Source organism: Bufo bufo, chromosome 1 (genome assembly GCF_905171765.1).
Source record: "Bufo bufo chromosome 1, aBufBuf1.1, whole genome shotgun sequence".
In the NCBI taxonomy this organism is placed as follows: Eukaryota; Metazoa; Chordata; class Amphibia; order Anura; family Bufonidae; genus Bufo; species Bufo bufo.
Genome location: NC_053389.1, coordinates 56,512,621 through 56,532,377, shown reverse-complemented (window position 1 = coordinate 56,532,377; position 19,757 = coordinate 56,512,621). Strand labels below are relative to the sequence as shown.

The following is a 19,757-nucleotide window of genomic DNA, read 5'->3' as shown; positions in this document are numbered from 1 at the left end:
AATCTACAAATTAAGTTTAAAAAAAAATAATACAGTAAAACTAAATGCATGCTGCCTGCACCCAACCAAAGAGTTGCCATAGCCGCCCTTTTTGCTCGCAACTATATATATTTTATACCAAAACGACCAAAACAAACATTAGGAATCCGTTTTAATCCCTTATTGTAGTCAGTTAAAAAAAAAAACTGATAAAAATCAGAAAAAATTTACTATTTGTACAATTTATCCCTATTAAAAGAAAAAAAAGTAGTTTTTTTTTGCTAAAACATATAATGAAAACAGACACGCAAATTTTCTTTGATAGCCTGATAAATAAAAAGTTAAAATTGATAAAACTCTCTGGCTAACCTCCAGCACTCCAGATGCGGTAAAACTACGACTCCCAAGATGCACACTTGATTGGCTGTTCTCAGAACTCCATAAAAATGAATGGAGCATGCTGGGAGTCGTAGTTTCACAACAGCTGGAGTGCCCGAGGTTAGCCATCACTGGGTTAAACTCTGTGTTTCTGGACGCATTTTAGCAAGGTTCGGTTAATATATACCGTATGATATTTTTCCGGTGATGGTAACATCCAAGATTCATTTGCAGGAGCGTGAAGTTGAAGCGCGCAAAAGAGCCCTGGATGATGAACGGAGACGAAGGAAAGAATTGGAAAAACGTCTCCAGGATGAAACGTCTCACAGGCAAAGACTGGTCGACAAGGAGGTCAAAATGAGAGAGAAACACTTCTCACAGGTCAGACCCCCAACCTCATGTTGGACCCCCAGCCTCGTGTATCCAGCACTTTACTGACTTCATTCTCTGCGTTTGCTTCCAAGGCCCGACCCCTCACTCGTTACCTCCCGATTCGAAAAGAAGATTTTGACCTGCGCATTCACATTGAGTCTTCAGGCCACGTCGTGGATGCTTGTTCTCACATCATTCTGACTGAGAAAATGTGCCGAGGATTTCTCACCAAGATGGGCGGCAAAATCAAGTCCTGGAAGAAGCGCTGGTTTGTGTTTGATCGCCTGAAGCGCACGCTGTCCTATTATGTCGGTAAGTGGCCTCTTCTGCATAAAGACGGCAATGCGTGAAAAATTATGACTTTCAGTATGCAATGTGAAGAAACGATATATAGGGGGTGTTCACATATAGTATTTATATCGCTCGGTTCCCACGCTGCAGATTTGTTTTGGTTCCATTCACATAAATGGGTTTGTTCCTGCAGCATGTGTGGAGTTCTGCAAGCCCTATGCAAATGATTGGGACATATAACAACTGCCACGTGGATCTAAAACTGTGCCCTGTATATTCTTCTGCTCTCTCCCTGTGGCCACAAGCAAGTAAGATGTGACCTCCTGGCTATCATTTTTAGCACTAGAGCTGCTGCATGTGCTCGGCTGTTTCTCTCGAGTGTAAATCCTTAGGTTTGTAGTCCTGGAAATCATTTTTAGCTCCAGGCCCAGCGGCTGAGCCGTCTATCGGGACTCTATACTCTTATACCACAGAGGGCCATGAGTATTGGTCTAGAACAAGTCTCCACCTCCATATCCTCTCCTGGCCAGTTTACATTTTATTTAGGCCTCTTGCACGCTAACGTTTTCTTTTTTCCATTTACGTTCCGTATACGAAGCGTATACGAAACCATTAATTTCAATGGATCCGCAAAAAAACGGAAGGTACTCCGTATGCCTTCAGTTTCCTTTTTTTCCGTTCCGTTCAAAGATAGAACATGTCCTATAATTGTTCACATAACGGACAAGGATAGGACGGTTCTATCAGGGGCCAGCTGTTCCGTTCTGCAAAAAACGGAATGCACACGGACGTCATCCGTATATATGTTTTGCGGACCGCAAAATACTGAGAAAGCCATACGGTCGTGTGCAAGAGGCCTTATTCTGATTGATCAGCTGTAGGCCTCTTGCACACGGCCATATGGTTTTGCGGTCCGTTTTAAACGGATCCATTCTTCATTTTTTTTGTTTCAGTAGTGTTTTCGTTCCATTTCGCCTTTCCGTTTTTTCCGTTCATGATCCGTTTTTTGCTAAACGGACACGGAAGCATACAATAATGTTTAAACGGTAAGTACATTAAAAAATTGGCCTGGGCATAAAATTTTCAGTAGATGGTTCCGCAAAAACGGAACGGATACGGAAGATATATGGATGCATTTAGTTTTTTTTTTGCGGAACCATTGACTTGAATGGAGCCACAGAACGTGATTTGCGGGCAATAATAGGACATGTTCTATCTTTGTACGGAAACGGAATGCATACGGAGTACCTTCTGTTGTTTTTGCGGACCCATTGAAGTGAATGGTTCCGCATACGGACCGCAAACAGTACACAAAAGAACGGAAACGGAAAAAAAATACGGTCGTGTCCAAGAGGCCGTACTGAAACAACCCTGGGGTGTAAGTTTCTATCATTTATAGTTGTCATATATATGAGGACTTATTCCAAACTGCAAACTCTAAGTTCTTTAGGAAGGTTCGGAGGACAACTATCAAAGAGGACCCGTCCCCGCTCCTGACATGTCTGTTTTAGTAACTACTGTCATTCCACATGTTATATCAATTCTGGAGCATCGATTCGTATGGCTTTATATTGTGTCATTCCTGCATTATTCCTGCCAGAAGTTATAAATGAATTACTAGGAGTTTGCAAAGAAGGTCCAGATGGGTGTTACCAGTTGTGTCCTTGCACAGTCTGACGCTATCCATTCTTATTTTTCTCATAGTATTTAAAGTTTTTTTTTGAGATTTCAATACTGATAACCCATACTCTGCATAGGTCATCAGTATCTGACCAGTGGGACCCCCATCGATCAGATGTTTGAGAAGGCGGCGGAGCTCGCAGTAGTGCCGCAGACTTCTCACAGTGTAACCTAGGACATATGACGTAACATTCGTTGGTCACATGACCTAGACGCAGCTCAGCTCCATTGAATTGAATGGGGCCGAGCTACGATACCAAGCACAGCCGCTATACAATGTACGGCGCTGTGCTTGGTGAGCTGAGAGAAGGCTGCGCCGCTACGGTGAGCACTGGTGCCTTCTTAAGTAGCAGATCTGGACCCCCACCCATCAGATACTGATGACTTATGCAGAGGATAGGTCATCAGTAGAAACCCCCTTTAATAATAATGTCGGAGAATATTTCACTGTGATGTGACACGAGATCAGGTCGGTGTGATCTGTCTTTCTTTTGATTGCTTTCTTATTTGGCTCACTCGCCATTCCTCTACTTGCAGACAAGCATGAAGCTAAGCTGAAGGGGGTCATCTACTTCCAGGCTATAGAAGAGGTGTATTACGACCACCTTAGAAGTGCCGCCAAGGTAATAAAGCCTGTTCACGCTCCATGGCATTCATTTGCGGTTGAAGGTTGTACATGAGTAACGTCTTCTCTGTCCCTACAGAAAAGAATTTTTAACCTCAGTCTGGCCTCTGTACGTATATTGCATCCCAAGCCCTTTATGTCCACGTACCTGCCTCTGACTACTAAGATAATCCCAATGCCAAGTGCACTGTAGAAATAACCCGGCCCAGGACACGCCTGGCGCCTGCCATGATGCTCACCTTCAGTTGTTACTATTAACTGCATGTAGATTGTCCTAATAACTCGTGACTCGCAGGCTTGTAATCCACTTGGCCGGTCCACGTTACTGATACTTACTACACACCCTGTGTATTTTCTGTGGCTCCAGCAATGCATGGAAGTTATAAATGTCCCAGAAGTTTTTGGGAAGATTTTCGAACATGATATGGACAACTATTTGGTATACAGTTTGTCCTGTGCTGTCTTTTTTACGCATGCAGTACCCTGCCCTGTACCAGCGAGGGGTAAGAAGCCCAAAACAGCTCTGTACAATGGGTGACTTGTCCTTTTCCCTTTGGCGAGAATCCCTGGTCACGTTTCAAGGAGTTGTCTCACCTCGCTAGGATCTCGTTATGGGTTCCACCTCTGAGACCCGCACCTATCTCTAGAACTGAGCCCCCAAGGTGAAGGAGAGCGCACCGCACGTGCACGGCCACACTCCATCCATTTCTACGAGACCTCAGAAAATAGCTGAGCGCTCTGACTTGGCTCTTCTCAGAACTCTGATGGAAGTGAATATAGATCATGCCGAGCATACGCAATGCGCTTTCGTTCACTTCAGGGGGACCCGTCCTAAAACTCTGCACTAGTGATGATCGAGCATGCTCGGCCAAACACCAGTTCGCCTCAAGCATCGCAATGCTCAGCACATCGCGGTGTTCGGTCGAATACCGCGTGTTCTCGAGCGCCATGCTCGAGTCTCCACCCCGCACATTTGTTGGCTGCTACGCAGCCAATAAACGTTCAGGTAAGTACTGCCCTTCACTGTAATGCCGTAGCCATGTTGGTTACTGGCATTACAGTGATTGGCTGGCCGGAACGCGTCATCGGTAACTATAAAACACCCGACGACACGTGGTTTGGCCAGTCTTAGTCAGGGAGAGCTGCAGCAGAAGAGGCAGGGTTGGTGTTAGAGACCCAAAAGTCCTTTAAGGACTATTGTTGTATCTGGCAGCAATATATATTTTTGGCGCTAAATAGCTTGCAATTGTTTGGCCGCTGCAGACAGCGACATTATCTGCCATACGTATATGTGTATGGGGGAGACTGGAGAGATAGCCGACAGTGATTGAATGCGGATGCCTGCCTTAAGTTTGTGCAGGACGGAATTGCTGTGGATCCGTGAAACACTGACTGAACACGGATGCCATCCGTGTTATGTCAGTGGTTTTTCATGCACCCATAGACTTCAATGGGCAGGTTTTGTCTGCCTTACTAACCAATGTAGTAGCTGTCTCCATGATGGGTCAGTCAGTGGAAAATCACTGCTATGTGAACAGACACGTTAAAATCAATAGGTAGGTGTGCTGTCCGTGAAAAACGTAAATGTGAACGAGGCCTTACAGAGCGCAGCGCCTTGTACCTGGAGGATGGCAGCGTTGTTTTTATTCTTTATCTCTACGTTACCCTTCTTGTCTGAATGGACAGTTTTTGGGATGCAGTGTCGCACGTCTTTGTAAGGAATGATTAATCGCCCATTTACTAAGTGTGTGTGTGTGCTGGTGTGCAGCTTCTGGAATGGTTTGAATATCTTTCTAGATGTGTCTGTACTGACATGGAGGTGCATGTGTCTGTGTTCTGATTATTGTCACAGGAGGAGTCATGTATGAACCAAATGCAGATTCCCCTCCCTGCCGCTAATTTGGAAAACCTCTGATGTGGCGTTGGGCGTGTTATGGAGAGAGAGAGAGTCTGGAAGGCCACCTGCAGCCTCCCTCTTCCCCATCTCCTTTCATGGGACTGACCGAGGCAGCCGAGCGCTGCACTTTGCCGTTTCCATGGGCCCATAAGGCTGAGTTCACACGGGCGAGTATTCCACGCGGATGCGATGCGTGAGGTGAACGCATTGCACCCGCACTGAATCCCGACCCATTCATTTCTATGGGGCTGTGCACATGAGCGGTGATTTTCACGCATCACTTGTGCGTTGCGTGAAAATCGCAGCATGCTCTATATTGTGCGTTTTCCACGCAACGCAGGCCCCATAGAAGTGAATGGGGCTGCGTGAAAATCGCAAGCATCCGCAAGCAAGTGCAGATGCGGTGCGATTTTCACGCACGGTTGCTAGGAGACGATCGGGATGGAGACCCGATCATTATTATTTTCCCTTATAACATGGTTATGAGGGAAAATAATAGCATTCTGAATACAGAATGCATAATACAATAGCGCTGGAGGGGTTAAAAAATAATAATTTAACTTACCTTAATCCACTTGTTCGCGCAGCCGGCATCTCTTCTGTCTTCATCTTTGTGCTGTGTGCAGGAAAAGGACCTGTGGGGACGTCACTCCGGTCATCACATGATCCATCACCATGGTAAAAGATCATGTGACGGACCATGTGATGACCGGAGTGACGTCACCACAGGTCCTTTTCCTGCACACAGCTAAGATGAAGACAGAAGAGATGCCGGCTGTGCGAGCAAGTGGATTAAGGTGAGTTAAATTATTTATTTATTTTTTTAACCCCTCCAGCCCTATTGTACTATGCATTCTGTATTCAGCATGCTATTATTTTCCCTTTATAACCATGTTATAGGGGAAAATAATACAATCTACAGAACACCGATCATTCGGGTTTGGGTACCAAACATGCCGATTTTTCTCACGCGAGTGCAAAACGTATTACAATGTTTTGCACTCGCACAGAAAAATCGTGCATGTTCCCGCAACGCACCCGCGCCTTTTCCCGCAACGCCCGTGTGAACTCAGCCTAAGACATTGTGTCACCACTGCCGCATTCAGGCCGCACACGGTGTGGATTACGCACGGATTTCATGCAGAAAAAACGCAGAGTACAATAATACAGTACCAGCAAATTGTATGAGATTAGACAAATTTAGTTTTTTGTTTTATTAGTTTTTTTTGCAGAAATTGACCTGGTCTGTGGATTTTGAAATCTGCAGCATGTCAATTGTTGCATTTTTGGGGTGTGGATTTCAGCCTTTTTAATGGAAGGGGGAGATCTGTGGAAAATCCACATCAAGACACCAACATTCTTATATATGTTTCATTTTCCACATCACTGTACATTAAAAAAATCTTAAAAACTTGAAGTTTCACTAGGGCAACATTGCCCGTTAGGCCTCTTGTACACGACCGTATGGCTTTTTCAGTATTTTGCGGTCCGCCAAAAATATGGATGACGTCCGTGTGAATCCCGTTTTTTGCAGAACAGAACAGCTGGCCCCTGATAGAACAGTTCTATGCTTGTCCACTATGCGGACAATAATAGGACATGTTCTATCTTTGAACGGAAATACGGAAACGGAATGCATACAGAGTACCTTTTTTTTTTTTTTTTTTTTTTTGCTGATCCATTGAAATAAATGGTTCTGTATACGGAACGCAGAAAACTGAACGTAAACTGTAAAAAAACGTTTGTGTGCAAGAGGCCTTACTCAGAGATGACTTCTCAGCAGTCATCACAAGCAGGATTACAATGACAGGTAACAGTAGATAGTTAGGTAGATAAGATAGATAAACACAGGATGACACCAATCACAATAGGAGATAGACCTAGCTATCCTCCACCCCTATTCCTGCACAGTCACCTCTACGCAGAGCATGCCCACAGCCCTGTCTAAGAGATGTCACTTTCATCTCCAGACTACAGGTTCCAATGGTCCATGTGAACGCTGGAAAGCATATCTCTGAATGCCAGGTGGCTGCCCCCTTTAACAAAATAAATAAAAGAATTGACCATCATAAAATACAAGCAGGTTAAAAATATTTATCAGTACCTAGTTTTAATTTGTTAAAAATAATAAATACATGTAAAAAAAACTCCCGTTAAATAATGAACACATTGAAAGACAGTAGGGTCTGGTAACGTGGTGAGATGCTGGGGTTGGGTCTTATTTTTGGGGTGGTGAGGTGCTGGGGTTAGGTCTTATTTTCTGGGGGGTTGTTTTCATCATGCCAGTTTTTTTTTGCCTTGAAATAACATGGGGTGATTTGCTCTGGTGAGGTAGTAGTGCACACAACTCCACGTTTTGGTTCATACATGACTCTGGCTGGTACACACGGACGGTTCGCTGAACTTTTTCTACACCACACATCCACTATGGATTCTGTAGGTACTACTGCTCCGAGGGGGCATTTACACGGTGTTTAATGTTTAAGGGAGTTCTCCGGGCTTTGCAGAAACACTTGGAGTCTTCTGACCCTTTGGAGGAAAGATCGTTTTGTCAGTACTTATCCCTCTGGAGTCTTCGCTGCGCTCAGACCGGCTGCAGGCTCTTTTGCTCAGGTCCCGACTGGATGTGTTCCCCAGTCTTCCTGTTCAGCTGCATTTGTATATACGGCTGAACAGGAATACTTGGGAACTCACCCACTTGAGCGGAAGAGCCGTTCTGAGCGCTGAGGACACGGTGGCCCAACACAGAGATAAGTACTGACAAAACTATTTTTCCTCCAAAGGGTCAGAAGACTCCAGGTTTTTCTGCAAAGCCCGGAGAACCCCTTTAATGACCCGGGATGTCCTGTTGGTTTAACCGTGCTGTATCCCAGAGGAAGCGTCCGTGTGTACGTCTGTCCGTGAAGCGGTGTCTCTGGTCTGTATCATTACTCTGCACTGAACTCCTCTCTTGTCCCCTGTAGCAGATATCCGATTTTCTCTCTGTTCCCTTGTTGAAGGAGGTGGGTGAGCGTGTGTACGCAGTATTTATGTTTTTTGTAGCTTACTCGTTTAGGTCCTGTTCACACGTGTGTATTTCAGAGGCAGAAATCCAAAGCTAACAACCTGCACTGAAATTTCCAATTACACGTGAACGGGATTGCGGCAACCCCACTCATGTGCATGGAGTGCGGACTGTTGGAGGTGGATTTCTGGATGGCATCCTTACCGCAATTAGTATCAGATCCAATATGTGTGAACAGGGCCTTACATTTACTGCAGGGTTGTACTGATTTTTATTCTAGTTACTAACATTTATTTATATTTCCAGTATTTCCTTAAAGAGCATCTGTCAGCAGTTTTGCACCTATGTCACTGGTTGACCAGTTACATGTGCACTTGGCAGCTGAAGACATCTGTGTTGCTCCCATGTTCATATGTGCCCACATTGCTGAGAAAAATGAGGTTTTAATATATGCAAATGAGCCTCTAGGAGCAACGGGGGCGTGACCATTACACCTAGAGGCTCTGCTCTCTCTGCAACTGCTGCGCTTTCTGCACTTTAACAGGGCCAGGCAGTGCAAACGTTGTCACACCTGACCCTGTCAATCAAAGTACAGAGGTTGAGGCAGTTGCAGAGAGAGCAGAGCCACTAGCGCACATGTGACAGGTCAGCCAGTGTCATAGGTACAAAACTGCTGACAGATGCCCTTGAATATTAACCAATTTTTGTTTTTTTCTTTAAATTTTTTTTAATTAAAATTGCAATTGAACATCGTAAAATTAAAAATCTGTCATATTTTTCCTTTTAACAGAGTCCAAACCCAGCTCTGACCTTCTGCGTCAAAACTCACGACCGACTGTATTATATGGTGGCCCCTTCACCCGAGGCCATGCGGATCTGGATGGATGTCATCGTGACGGGCGCCGAGGGGTACACCCAGTTCATGAACTAATGCAGAGAACGGCGCTCGTTACTGTTCTGCTCCTCAGGAACCACAATAGAATTGAGAAAAAACAAACAAATCTAAGATTGCCATGTATTTTATTGTTCTATGGACGCTATGTAATCGGACGGTTTCCTTTTTTATTGGTTTGTACAAAGTATTATCCACGTGGTCACACGGGAGGTTGTCGTCTCCAGGCATCTATAGCTTGCCCCTTGGAGGAAGCGGTCCCTAAATATCCATTAGATGGGTAGTACTAGGACAGTGGTGTGCGTGCATGTATATAGAAGGCCTCATGAAGATCCAGATATGGCAGAGACTTGATGGCACTACGTACGTGTTACCCTTGTGGATCCTGGATGTGTTGATTTCCTTACAATGAAGTGATTTTTTATTTTTTTTTCCTCTTTGATCCGTGTCATTGTGAAGTAGGAGAAATCTATCCCAACGTCATATGGAAGCCAAGAACTGTTCTTCATCACTTGTATGTGCCAGAATGTGCCAAGGAGAAAAAGAGCCGGCCAGAGAACGAGATCTTGTACCGACGCTTTCCTCTGTACTCAGGCCGCCTTTACGTACTGTTAACATTCTACTCGTTTTAGCTCCCCCCCCCCCCCCCCTCTCCCCCTGATTCTTAATATGCGTCTATAAGCAGTGCACCGATATGATGATGTGCCTTCAGGAAAGGGAAAAAGCTCACAGGGAGTCTGTCAGCAGTTTTTACACCTCAAAACTGCTGACAGCATTAAACAAGTGACGGGGGAGTAGTGTATACATATCTAGGGGGGTTAATCATGTAGGTTACTTAACCGAGAAATCCAAGTTTTTATCCGCCCGGTGGTTCCTTCATGTGCAGTGTGGTTCTCCGCAGCCCCTCCCCTCTACTGAGTGACAGCTCTGGTGCCCAATCAGGAGATCACTACAGTCGTCACTCTACGGGGAGGGATTGGGGAGAGTTCACTTGTGACTGTGGCATCGAGGAGTTAAAACTGGGATTTCTCAGTCATGCACCCTGCATGAGCATCACACTAGATATGTTAAAGAGCATCTGTCAGCAGTTTTGTACCTATGACACTGGCTGACCTGTTACATGTGCGCTTGGCAGCTGAAGACATCTGTGTTGGTCCCATGTCCATATGTGCCCGCATTGCTGACAAAAATGATGTTTTATTATTTGCAAATGAGCCGCTAGGAGCAACTGGGGCGTTGCGATTACACCTAGAGGCTCTGCTCTCTCTGCAACTGCTGCGCCCTCATAGGTACAAATCTGCTGACAGATGCCCTTTCACACTGCTCCTCCCATCACCTATATAGCACTGACAGCAGTTTTTAAAGCTCAAAACTGCTTACGGACTCTTTTTAAAGAGGACCTGTCGCCTCCCCTGACAAGTCTATTTTAGCAAATACTTCTGTTCCACATAATATAACAATTCTGGAACATCCGTTGTGCCGTTCCTCTGTTTTCACCCCGTGTAAATGTAAGAATAAATCGACATCTGGGTCTTACCATTCCCTTTGCCAAGGGGTAGTGTTTCTACACAGTCTGGCACTGTTCACACTGACTGGATCGTGTCAAACTGTGTAGGGACACGTCTCCAACTTGTAACACCCAGTTGTCAAATTATTCCTACATTTTCAGGAGGAATAACAGAGGGGCGGCACTATGCAGAGCTCTAAGAAAAGCTGATCCAGAATTGTTATATTATGAAGAATTAAAGGCATTCAGTAAATGTCAGGAGAGGTGACAGGTCCGCTTTTAATAAGGACATGTTCTGGTACCGACTGAATCCCACGTTTCCGGGCGTTTACGTGCAGCTGTAGACTGAGTGATAGGTTGTTTTTTTTAAGCTTTGTGCCCATTTAGAGCTGTAAATGGGGGATTTAAATTGCGTTTTATATCTGGATATTTTTAATATCTAATTATTTTTCCGTCTGATCTGCTGTGTTCCAGTAATACAGTCTCTTCTATGACGAGCAGGCCATGTGGATGGCACATGGCGGCAACAGACATATATAGATATATATATATATATATATATTATATTCTTACCGAGGACACCTTATGTTGTGTTAACCCTTTATACCACTTGTGCCTTTATCTTGTATTCAGTTAAACAGAAAACCTGCAATGTACTTTGCATATGAAACATCCATTTCAGTAGCCATCTTTATGTACGTTCATTTTTTCTTTTTTTTTTCTTTTCTTTTTTTCTTTTTTTTTACGGCTCTGACGTGGGCCGTAGAGAATACACTACAGTACATACGTGTATACGCCTGTATCGTGCTGACAAATCATCTTGAAGGTAGAATAATTGTATCCCATATTTATGCCCAGTCCTAATCATATCACATTTATTCCGAAATAAAAGGGAGGTGACCAAAAAAAAAAAACTGCCGTCAGTCTTGGTGATTCGAAGCTGTGAGCGTCTCGTGCTTGGAACAGGGACACGTCGGCTTTGATTCACAGCGGTGGCCGTGAATACGTAAGGAGTGCCCAGTAAACCAGACACTCTGCTTGGTGGGGTTGATCCTGGTGACTTGAAATGATACCTGCCTTGTGAAAATCGGTTGTGACACCCCCTAGAAAGAAAACTATTATTCTTTATGCAAATTAGGGCTTCAGTGCACCAAGGCATGGGGCCTACCCCCTCAGTGCACCTCAGCTTTCCAGGGCTGGCCACGCCCCTCAGTGCACTGAAGACCTGATTTACATAAACAGTAACCGTTTTTCACAAGACCTGGTCTAATAGGGTCGATCCTGCTGAGATGTGTTTCTGTACATATTAGACTAAGCCAATTTCTGAAGAACCGGACAACAACCATATAATCTGTATTTAGCTGTGTTTACATTATGGTGGCATACATCTCCCATAAGGTCTTAGAAAATGGACATGTAAAATTTTAATATGCCCGACCCTTTGTTCCCAAGGAAGATAAGCCGCCACCAAAAGTCTCTGGCAGTGGCTTACCCCCCTCTCCTCATTGAGAATATGCATGGGCCGTCAGCCATAGAAGATGCATGGCCACCTCTAGACCTAGTTGTTGGATTTGGAGGGAGGCAAAATAAAAAAAGGTCTCCTCTCGATTTAGATGAAACCAATAATCGTCCCACCGTTCCTGCAAACGCTCGTTCCCATGTAAATGTGCTGCCGATCACCCGATGAACGAGCAAAATGCTTGTTTCTTCGGGTGATCCTGTCATTAGTGCAGGCACCACCAGTCGTTGATTGTGCGGTCTACACGGTGATCTCCTGCCCAGAAACAATGATTCTGTATGCTATAGCAATCCCTCGTCCTCATACTGTGAAGGAGATCGCCGCATGTAATGCCAACTGTCGGGAAGGAACGCTTCCATCTAAAACCGCCTTAACTCTAGGGAAATTAGGCTAGTTGCACATATGCTCTAAAGCAGTCTGGCAGCCTGCCGGAGTTCTCCAGATCTGACATAGCCAGACTATAATGGGATCCGGTAGGAATCTGACCGCTCCCAGCACAAAAATCACTGCATGCAACAGTTTTTGTCTGGGAGAATCCCAGCATTCATGCTTGGGGGTGGCTGGATCCCTGCCGGATTGCTTTAGCACAAGGATGAAAGTAGACTTACCAGATTGCGTGAGGAAAAAGATTAATACTTGGAAGATTGAACAGCCAAACTGGAGGGTGAGAGAAAACAGACTGTGGAGGTAACGCACATGTTGCGGCTAGCGGACTCCACAGCCCTTGGCTGGGTTTCAACAACCTTAGGCCCTGATCATACCAGAGGGACAGACTGAGTCTTAGGATGTACACCCTGCAGTGGGCATTGCATCCACCAGCTGGACTACACCCTATGGCCTGCCCCACCAAGCCGCTCTTTGGTATGACCACTGGTGTCACAGTACAGCATTAGTCACATACCTGTGCACTTCACTCCAGAATCAGACTGGTGTGCATGGACATGTGGCAGATTGGTAAACGGGCACACCAGTAGGAAATGGGTCAGGACACTATAGAGAGCACCTTGCCCATATTTTCCATTTGGTGATGCCTCAATCGCTGTTCCACAGTTCAGTTCTCTGAACCATCACTTAAACCCCACATTAATAAAAATTTTATGCAAAAATACTGTGAGCCAGCCTATATTACTAAGTAAGGGACAATGTTGCTGAAAAGTCAGGGTTAGGTTATAAAAATATATCCAAATCTTTGATGATCCCCAGGAGCACCATCAAATCAATCATAACCGAGTGGAAAGAACATGGCACAACAGCAAACCTGCCAAGAGATGGCCGCCCACCAAAACTCACGGACCGGGCAAGGAGGGCATTAATCAGAGAGGCAGCACAGAGACCTAAGGTAACCCTGGAGGAGCTGCAGAGACTGGAGTATCTGTACACAGGACGACAATAAGCCGTACGCTCCATAGAGTTGGGCTTTATGGCAGAGTGGCCAGAAGAAAGCCATTACTTTCAGCTAAAAACAAAAAGGCACCTTGTGAGTTTGTGAAAAGGCATGTGGGAGACTCCGAAAATGTATGGAGGAAAGTGCTCTGGTCTGATGAGACTAAAATTCAACTTTTCGGCCATCAAAGAAACTGCTATGTCTGGCGCAAACCCAACACATCACATCACCCAAAGTACACCATCCCCACAGTGAAACATGGTGGTGGCAGCATCATGCTGGGGGGATGGGACTGGGAAACTGGTCAGAGTTGAGGGACAGATGGATGGTGCTAAATACAGGGTGATTGTACAGCAGGACAATGACCCCAAACAAAGCAACACTTGAGTGGTTTAAGGGGAAACATATAAATGTGTTGGAGTGGTCTAGTCAAAGCCCAGATCTCAATCCAATAGAAAATCTGTGGTCAGACTTAAAGATTGCTGTTCACAAGCGCAAACCATCCAACCTGAAGGAGCTGGAGCAGTTTTGCAAGGAGGAATGGGCAAAAATCCCAGTGGTAAGATGTGGCAAGCTCATAGAGACTTATCCAAAGCGACTTGGAGCTGTGATTGACGCGAAAGGTGGCTCTACAAAGTATTGACTTTAGGGGGGTGAATAGTTCTGCACATTGACTATTTCTGTTATTTTGTCCTATTTTTGCTTCACAATAAAAAAAAAAACATCTTCATAGTTGTGGGCATGTTCTGTAAATTACATGATGCAAATCCTCAAACAATCCATGTGAATTCCAGGTTGTGAGCACCAAAATACAAAAAAAAAGTCAAGGGGGGTGAATACTTTTGCAAGGCACTGTATGTCCATCAAGTTTAACCAGAGGAAGGTGGCATCTGGGGAGAGTTGGCACTTTAGATCAGTGGCATTGGCCAACCTTCAGGGAGATCAGGTTATGTCCCGGATGTGATAATGAAATCATTATTTTACAGTAAGTTGACGTGTGACTCAGATCTATTGACTCAGGGAGGTTCACTCTGCCTCTCTCTTCATGACTCACACGACTCTGCTGTACAGAAGGCTAATACAATTACACCACATCTGTACTGTTCAGCATCTATGACCTGGCAGGAAATAGGAATCATATCTCATACGTCATATATGTAAATTACACAGAGGTGACGCATAAGGGATGGGGGGACGTGATTAACCTTCTACTATCGTTTTGTGTCTTTTCAGGAATTTTCGGCTTCTTGCACTCTTACTTCCTATTTGACTTACAGAATTGCTGATCTCGTGAATCTATCAGGAAAATAACAAGTCACAATCTCGTGATGTGTGAGACTCCGACCAGACCTGCAGCTTTCTAGAAAACCCGGTGACCGCGGTCTGTTCTTTGGAGACAGTGGAGGCTGCAGCTTTGTGTGCCGCTATATAATGCAGTGTCAGGGATATTCTGTCCGAGAAACATCATTTCTAGAGGAGAATAGCTCCATAATACTCTATTGCGATGAGCATACAAACTACACTAAGACCCTGTGCACCTCTTTGGGTTCCCTAATAAGACCGCTATCCTATCCATAGCTTCGCCATGGGTTACCGGCCACCCCAAATTTGTTGGGGTGGCTTCTCAGCCTTGCAAGGCCCCCTTTAGGAAAAGTGGCGAGGGTGTTGGAAAATTCAGGAGATGCGACATAGTTTGCAACTTTGTAAAGCCACTTTTTAGGCGCAAGTGAGATGATAAATCTCCCCCAGAGTGTGTGGGCCCAACATTGGCAGCTGAGTGGACCAGCATCACATCGACATATAGAGTATTTTATTATGTTATGAATTATATTGTATTTATGTTTGTAAATATATTGTATTTCATTGATTTACTTATTTGATTTCTGTTTATATTACATTATTAGCCATTTGGGGGTACCGTAACGAATGTTCTATGCAGGGGTGCACCTAGTCTTTTTGCTGCCTGAGGCGAAAACTGAAACGGAAAACATTACATAGAGCGCGACAAAACATACAGGGTGATACAGCGCCACATACTTCTTACATCCAGTGACATGTCCTCTGATGTAGAGGTTCTCTTTTCCTTATCTTCTCCATTCAGAACAGACCGCCATGATGATTTTTTTCAGCCATGTCTTGTCTCTTCAGAATTTGGCACACAGACATCATAGTTTTCTACTTTTCAAAACTTGTCCCCACCTTCTGAACACCCCATTCTGCCAACCCTAATACTTTGCCCTGTGTGCTCCCCAATACTATACTGCAAGAAAAGTCCCCCTGAAAATACTATTACCACACAGATAGTGCCCCCTTCAATAATTATTACTGGCACACAGCACGCTAAAATATAACTGTGCCCAGCAAATACCTCCCCTGACACTTATAGTGCCGTAAACATAATGTCCGCCAAAAATAATTGTGTTGTGCTGATACTGTGCCAGGGTCTCCCCCACTGTCAGTCCTCCCAAAAGTCCCACCAATGCCCTATGTGGTAATAGTGCCCCCCAATAGTAATAATGTCACTCATTTCGCCCCAGAAGTAATAATACCCCTGTAGTGCTCATACTAGTAATCATGTTCTTAGTAGTCCCCCAGTAGTAACAAAGCCCACCATAATGCCCCCAGTAGTAATAACTCCCTTTTATAATGTGTGCCAGTACAAAAATGTCCCCTTGTGATAATTGCCAGTAAAATAATTCCACCTTACAATGTGTGCCAGTACCAAAAAATGCCCCCAGTAGAACGAATGTCCCCATAATGGCTTCCTTATAATGTGTGCCAGTATAAAAATGCTCCCTTATAATGTGTGCCAGAACATAAGGGAACCCCTTATGTGTGCCAGTACAAAAAATGCTCCCTTATAAGGTGTACCAGTACAAAAAAGTTGCCCCCTTTTTATGTCCCTGGTAGAATGCATGTCCCCTTAGTGGCCCCCTTATAATATGTGCCAGTACAAAAATGCCCCTTTTTAGAATGCCCAATGTCCCCATAGTGCTTCCCCCCACTTCCCCCCGTTTAAATACTTACCTCTATTCTGCTGTCAGCCAGCAATGCGGTGCAGGACACAGACTTCTTCTAGTCTGTGCCCTGAGCTCTATTCAGCCCAGCTCAGTCAGCACGATGATGACGACACCGGCCTCGGATAGGCTACAGGCACTAGGAATAAAGCCTATTAGAGGGAACGGTGGGGCAGGGATAAGTCGCCCCCATGTCCCGCTGCAACATTCAATTGTATTGCTGTCCTGAGAACAGCAATACAATTAAATATGCAAACATGAGCGCTTCCACAATAGAAGCACTCATGGCTCATGGCCCTTCCACTGCCCCCTACTTGTCCCTACCTGGCGCCTCCTAAGGCAATCGCCTCAATGACGGTTCTATGAACGCTTGTTCCCGATAATTAGCAAGGTGTCACTGATCACCTGATGAACAAGCAAATGCTCATACATCAGGTTGAAACGTAGTTGAAATTGACACCTAAATCACTGTTTTTGAGCAGATTGTCCTATATAAATGGGTAGTGATGAGCGATTGCAGTAGAGATGATTGCTGCATGAAAACGCAGTTCTCACCTCTTCTGATGAGCAGGAACGAATGGTTTATTTGCCTGCTCAGTTGGCACGTGTAATACGCCAGTTGAATCTCTTCAATGAAAACCAGTCCCCCACCCCAAGATGAGGACAGATGGGTATTAATCTAGTACAATGTCAGTTTTGCTTAAGAGTCTGGAAGAATAAAAGAAAAAGAATAGCAAATCCAGGCAAGACTTCACTGCCCAACAGCTGTAGGGTTAATCCCTGACAGCAGCACGACAATGAGCGCTATTAACCTTGTTTGTAGGCTGGTCAGTCTTCATGGTTGAACTCACGAGGAGGTATCTACTTAATGGGGGTTTCCGGCATTACTATTATTTTTAAAAGACATGCTCATGTAGTTGTTTGCCTACATCTTCCCGTGTTTTTTCTTCAGTTTGGACTCTCCTGACCCGTTGTCACGATGTAAACAAATCTGTCTTTGAAACAGGTTTTAATAAAGTATATAGGAAGGTTTGAAAACACTTCAAGGGTAACAATATCTGTTAGAAGGGCTGATGTTCCACTTACCGTACTTTCCACGACTAGGCAGGGTGCGCCTGCTCTTAAAGAAAGGGAGCCCCGTCTCACATGCACTATCCACAAAAAACCTCGCCCTCTGAAAGAATGTTGTGGACTCAGGGCAAAAGACTATGCAAGACCGCAGATATAGTGTCAAAGACCTTGGGGCGGGTTACAAGTGTTGCGTCTCCTCAAACCACATTGCAAAGGACTGTAAAGCTGCCATTAAGTGTACAGACTAATTGCAAACATGTTATAGCCATGCATCCTACTCCACCTCCCGACAACTCACAACCTTCAGTAGCATCCAACCCTGTCTAAAAACATGGCCAAGAGCCACAAGCTCAAGACTCAACCATACCCACTGTCTCCTCTTCATGCATGGAAGTATGTGGGAAACTTGTCCAAAATGATGCACCAAGGTGTGTTTAGTCAAGGTCTACCCAGAGGGGCAACCTGGGAAAACCACCACAATGTATGCCATTGTAGATGAACAAAGCAACAGATCTCTGGCAAAACCTAAATTCTTCGAAATCTTTGATATACAGGGGCAAGCTTTACCATGTACCCTGAACACCTGCTCTGGTCATGTAGTGACTTTCGGCAGAAGGGCAACATGGTTGATGTTTTCTCTTCAGTCAAGGGCAATAATCACATACCCTTACTATTGGTAATTGAATGTGAGCAGATACCCGATGAAATAGAAGAAATTCCTGCTCCAGGACCTGCACATTCTCATCCCCAATTAAGGCACCTAGCTTATGAAATTCTTCTTATGGCCATGAATGCCGATGTTTTAATTTTACTTGTGAGAGATATTCTGAGGGTCCATAAGGTGCGTCACCAATGCAATGTTCCACACGATGCCCCATATGCACAGAGACTTGATTTAGGCTGGCTAATTGTGGGCGATGTATGATTTGATAAGAGCCACAAACCATCTTTAAAACCTATGTGCTTAAAAATGGTTGTGTGACCTTGCAAGACATATTTTATGCCATGCTGTCATCAGGAGATGAAAGAAAGGCTCTCTAACGTCATCAAGGTGCCAGATGTCATTCCTACTCCTTATGATGAGGACGGCAACAAAATAGCCATGTCCATAGAAGACAAAAAGTTAATTAACATAATGGACAGTGAATTCTTCAGAGATTAATCTAACCTCTAGGTCACACCCTTACCGTTTCGGGCTGAAATAGCCAGGCTTTCAAACAATCGAGACCAGGCTATATCCAGATTCATTTCATTGCAATGAACACCAAGAAACAAGCCTGCAATGAAACATCACATTGAAGATATTTCACAGTGACCATGTAGAGTCAGCTCCACAATTACAAGACCACGAAGAGTGCTGGTATCTTCCCTCCTATGGAGTATATCACCCATGAAAACCTAAACTGATCAGTGTGGTTTTTAACTCAAGTGCCAAGCATTGTAGCATATCTCTGAACGACGTCCTTCCTACTAGTCCAAACCTGAGCAATAATATGGTAGGAGTGCTTATGAGGTTCAATAAAGAGCATTGTTTTATTGTACCACAAGAACACAGGAATCACCTTAGGTTTTATGGCACTGAGACAACGATACCTGTCAGGAAATGATTGAATACCGTATTAAGGTGCATCTGTTCGGTAACAGTCCTTCACCTGCAGTTGCAACATATGTTCTTTCTAGAACCGGCTCTGATGGTGAATAAGAGTTGGGAGAGGACGTCCAAAACTTTGTTAAAAAAAAGACTTGGGCAACGGACTCAAATCTTATGCTTTCTAAGGTTCATCTGAAATTACATAACATTGCTTCCAACAGTTCTGTTGTCACAAAAGCCTTTCAGCCCAGTGATCACAATGCATAATTCAGAGACTTGAATCTAGACCTAGATAATCCACTAGTATAAATACAGACATACAGTGAGCCCCTGAGGAGCCGATGCAGAGGATGGGAGTGGTAGTGGCCCTGATGAGATGTTGTGTCATGATGTATTCCCTCTGGCTGTTACTCCCTGGGGATCGGTGCAGTTGAGATGTAGTTTGAAGAATCAGACCAGAATTGAACATATAACAGTCTCTTTTTAATTAGTGCAAAATATATCTTGTGGCACATCCAGCAGCAATAAATAAAAAATGCAGTTTCTCTGG

General features: G+C 44.5%; 1 protein-coding gene across 15 annotated transcripts in view; it reads left to right on the top strand.

The window, feature by feature from the left end:
- Positions 1-11,539, top strand: part of PHLDB1 (pleckstrin homology like domain family B member 1) — a 158,964-nt gene extending 147,425 nt beyond the window's left edge. For 8 of the 15 annotated variants that reach the window (XM_040424739.1, XM_040424682.1, XM_040424731.1 and 5 more), the window contains 6 exons: positions 592-738; positions 822-1,041; positions 3,238-3,323; positions 3,405-3,434; positions 8,186-8,224; positions 9,017-9,157. In XM_040424739.1, the coding sequence (XP_040280673.1) occupies positions 592-738; positions 822-1,041; positions 3,238-3,323; positions 3,405-3,434; positions 8,186-8,224; positions 9,017-9,157 (663 nt within the window). Of the gene's footprint in view, positions 1-591; positions 739-821; positions 1,042-3,237; positions 3,324-3,404; positions 3,435-8,185; positions 8,225-9,016 lie in introns of all 15 variants that reach the window. The other 7 variants (XM_040424722.1, XM_040424714.1, XM_040424778.1 and 4 more) reach the window with 5 other exon arrangements.
- Positions 11,540-19,757: the final 8,218 nt, after the last annotated feature.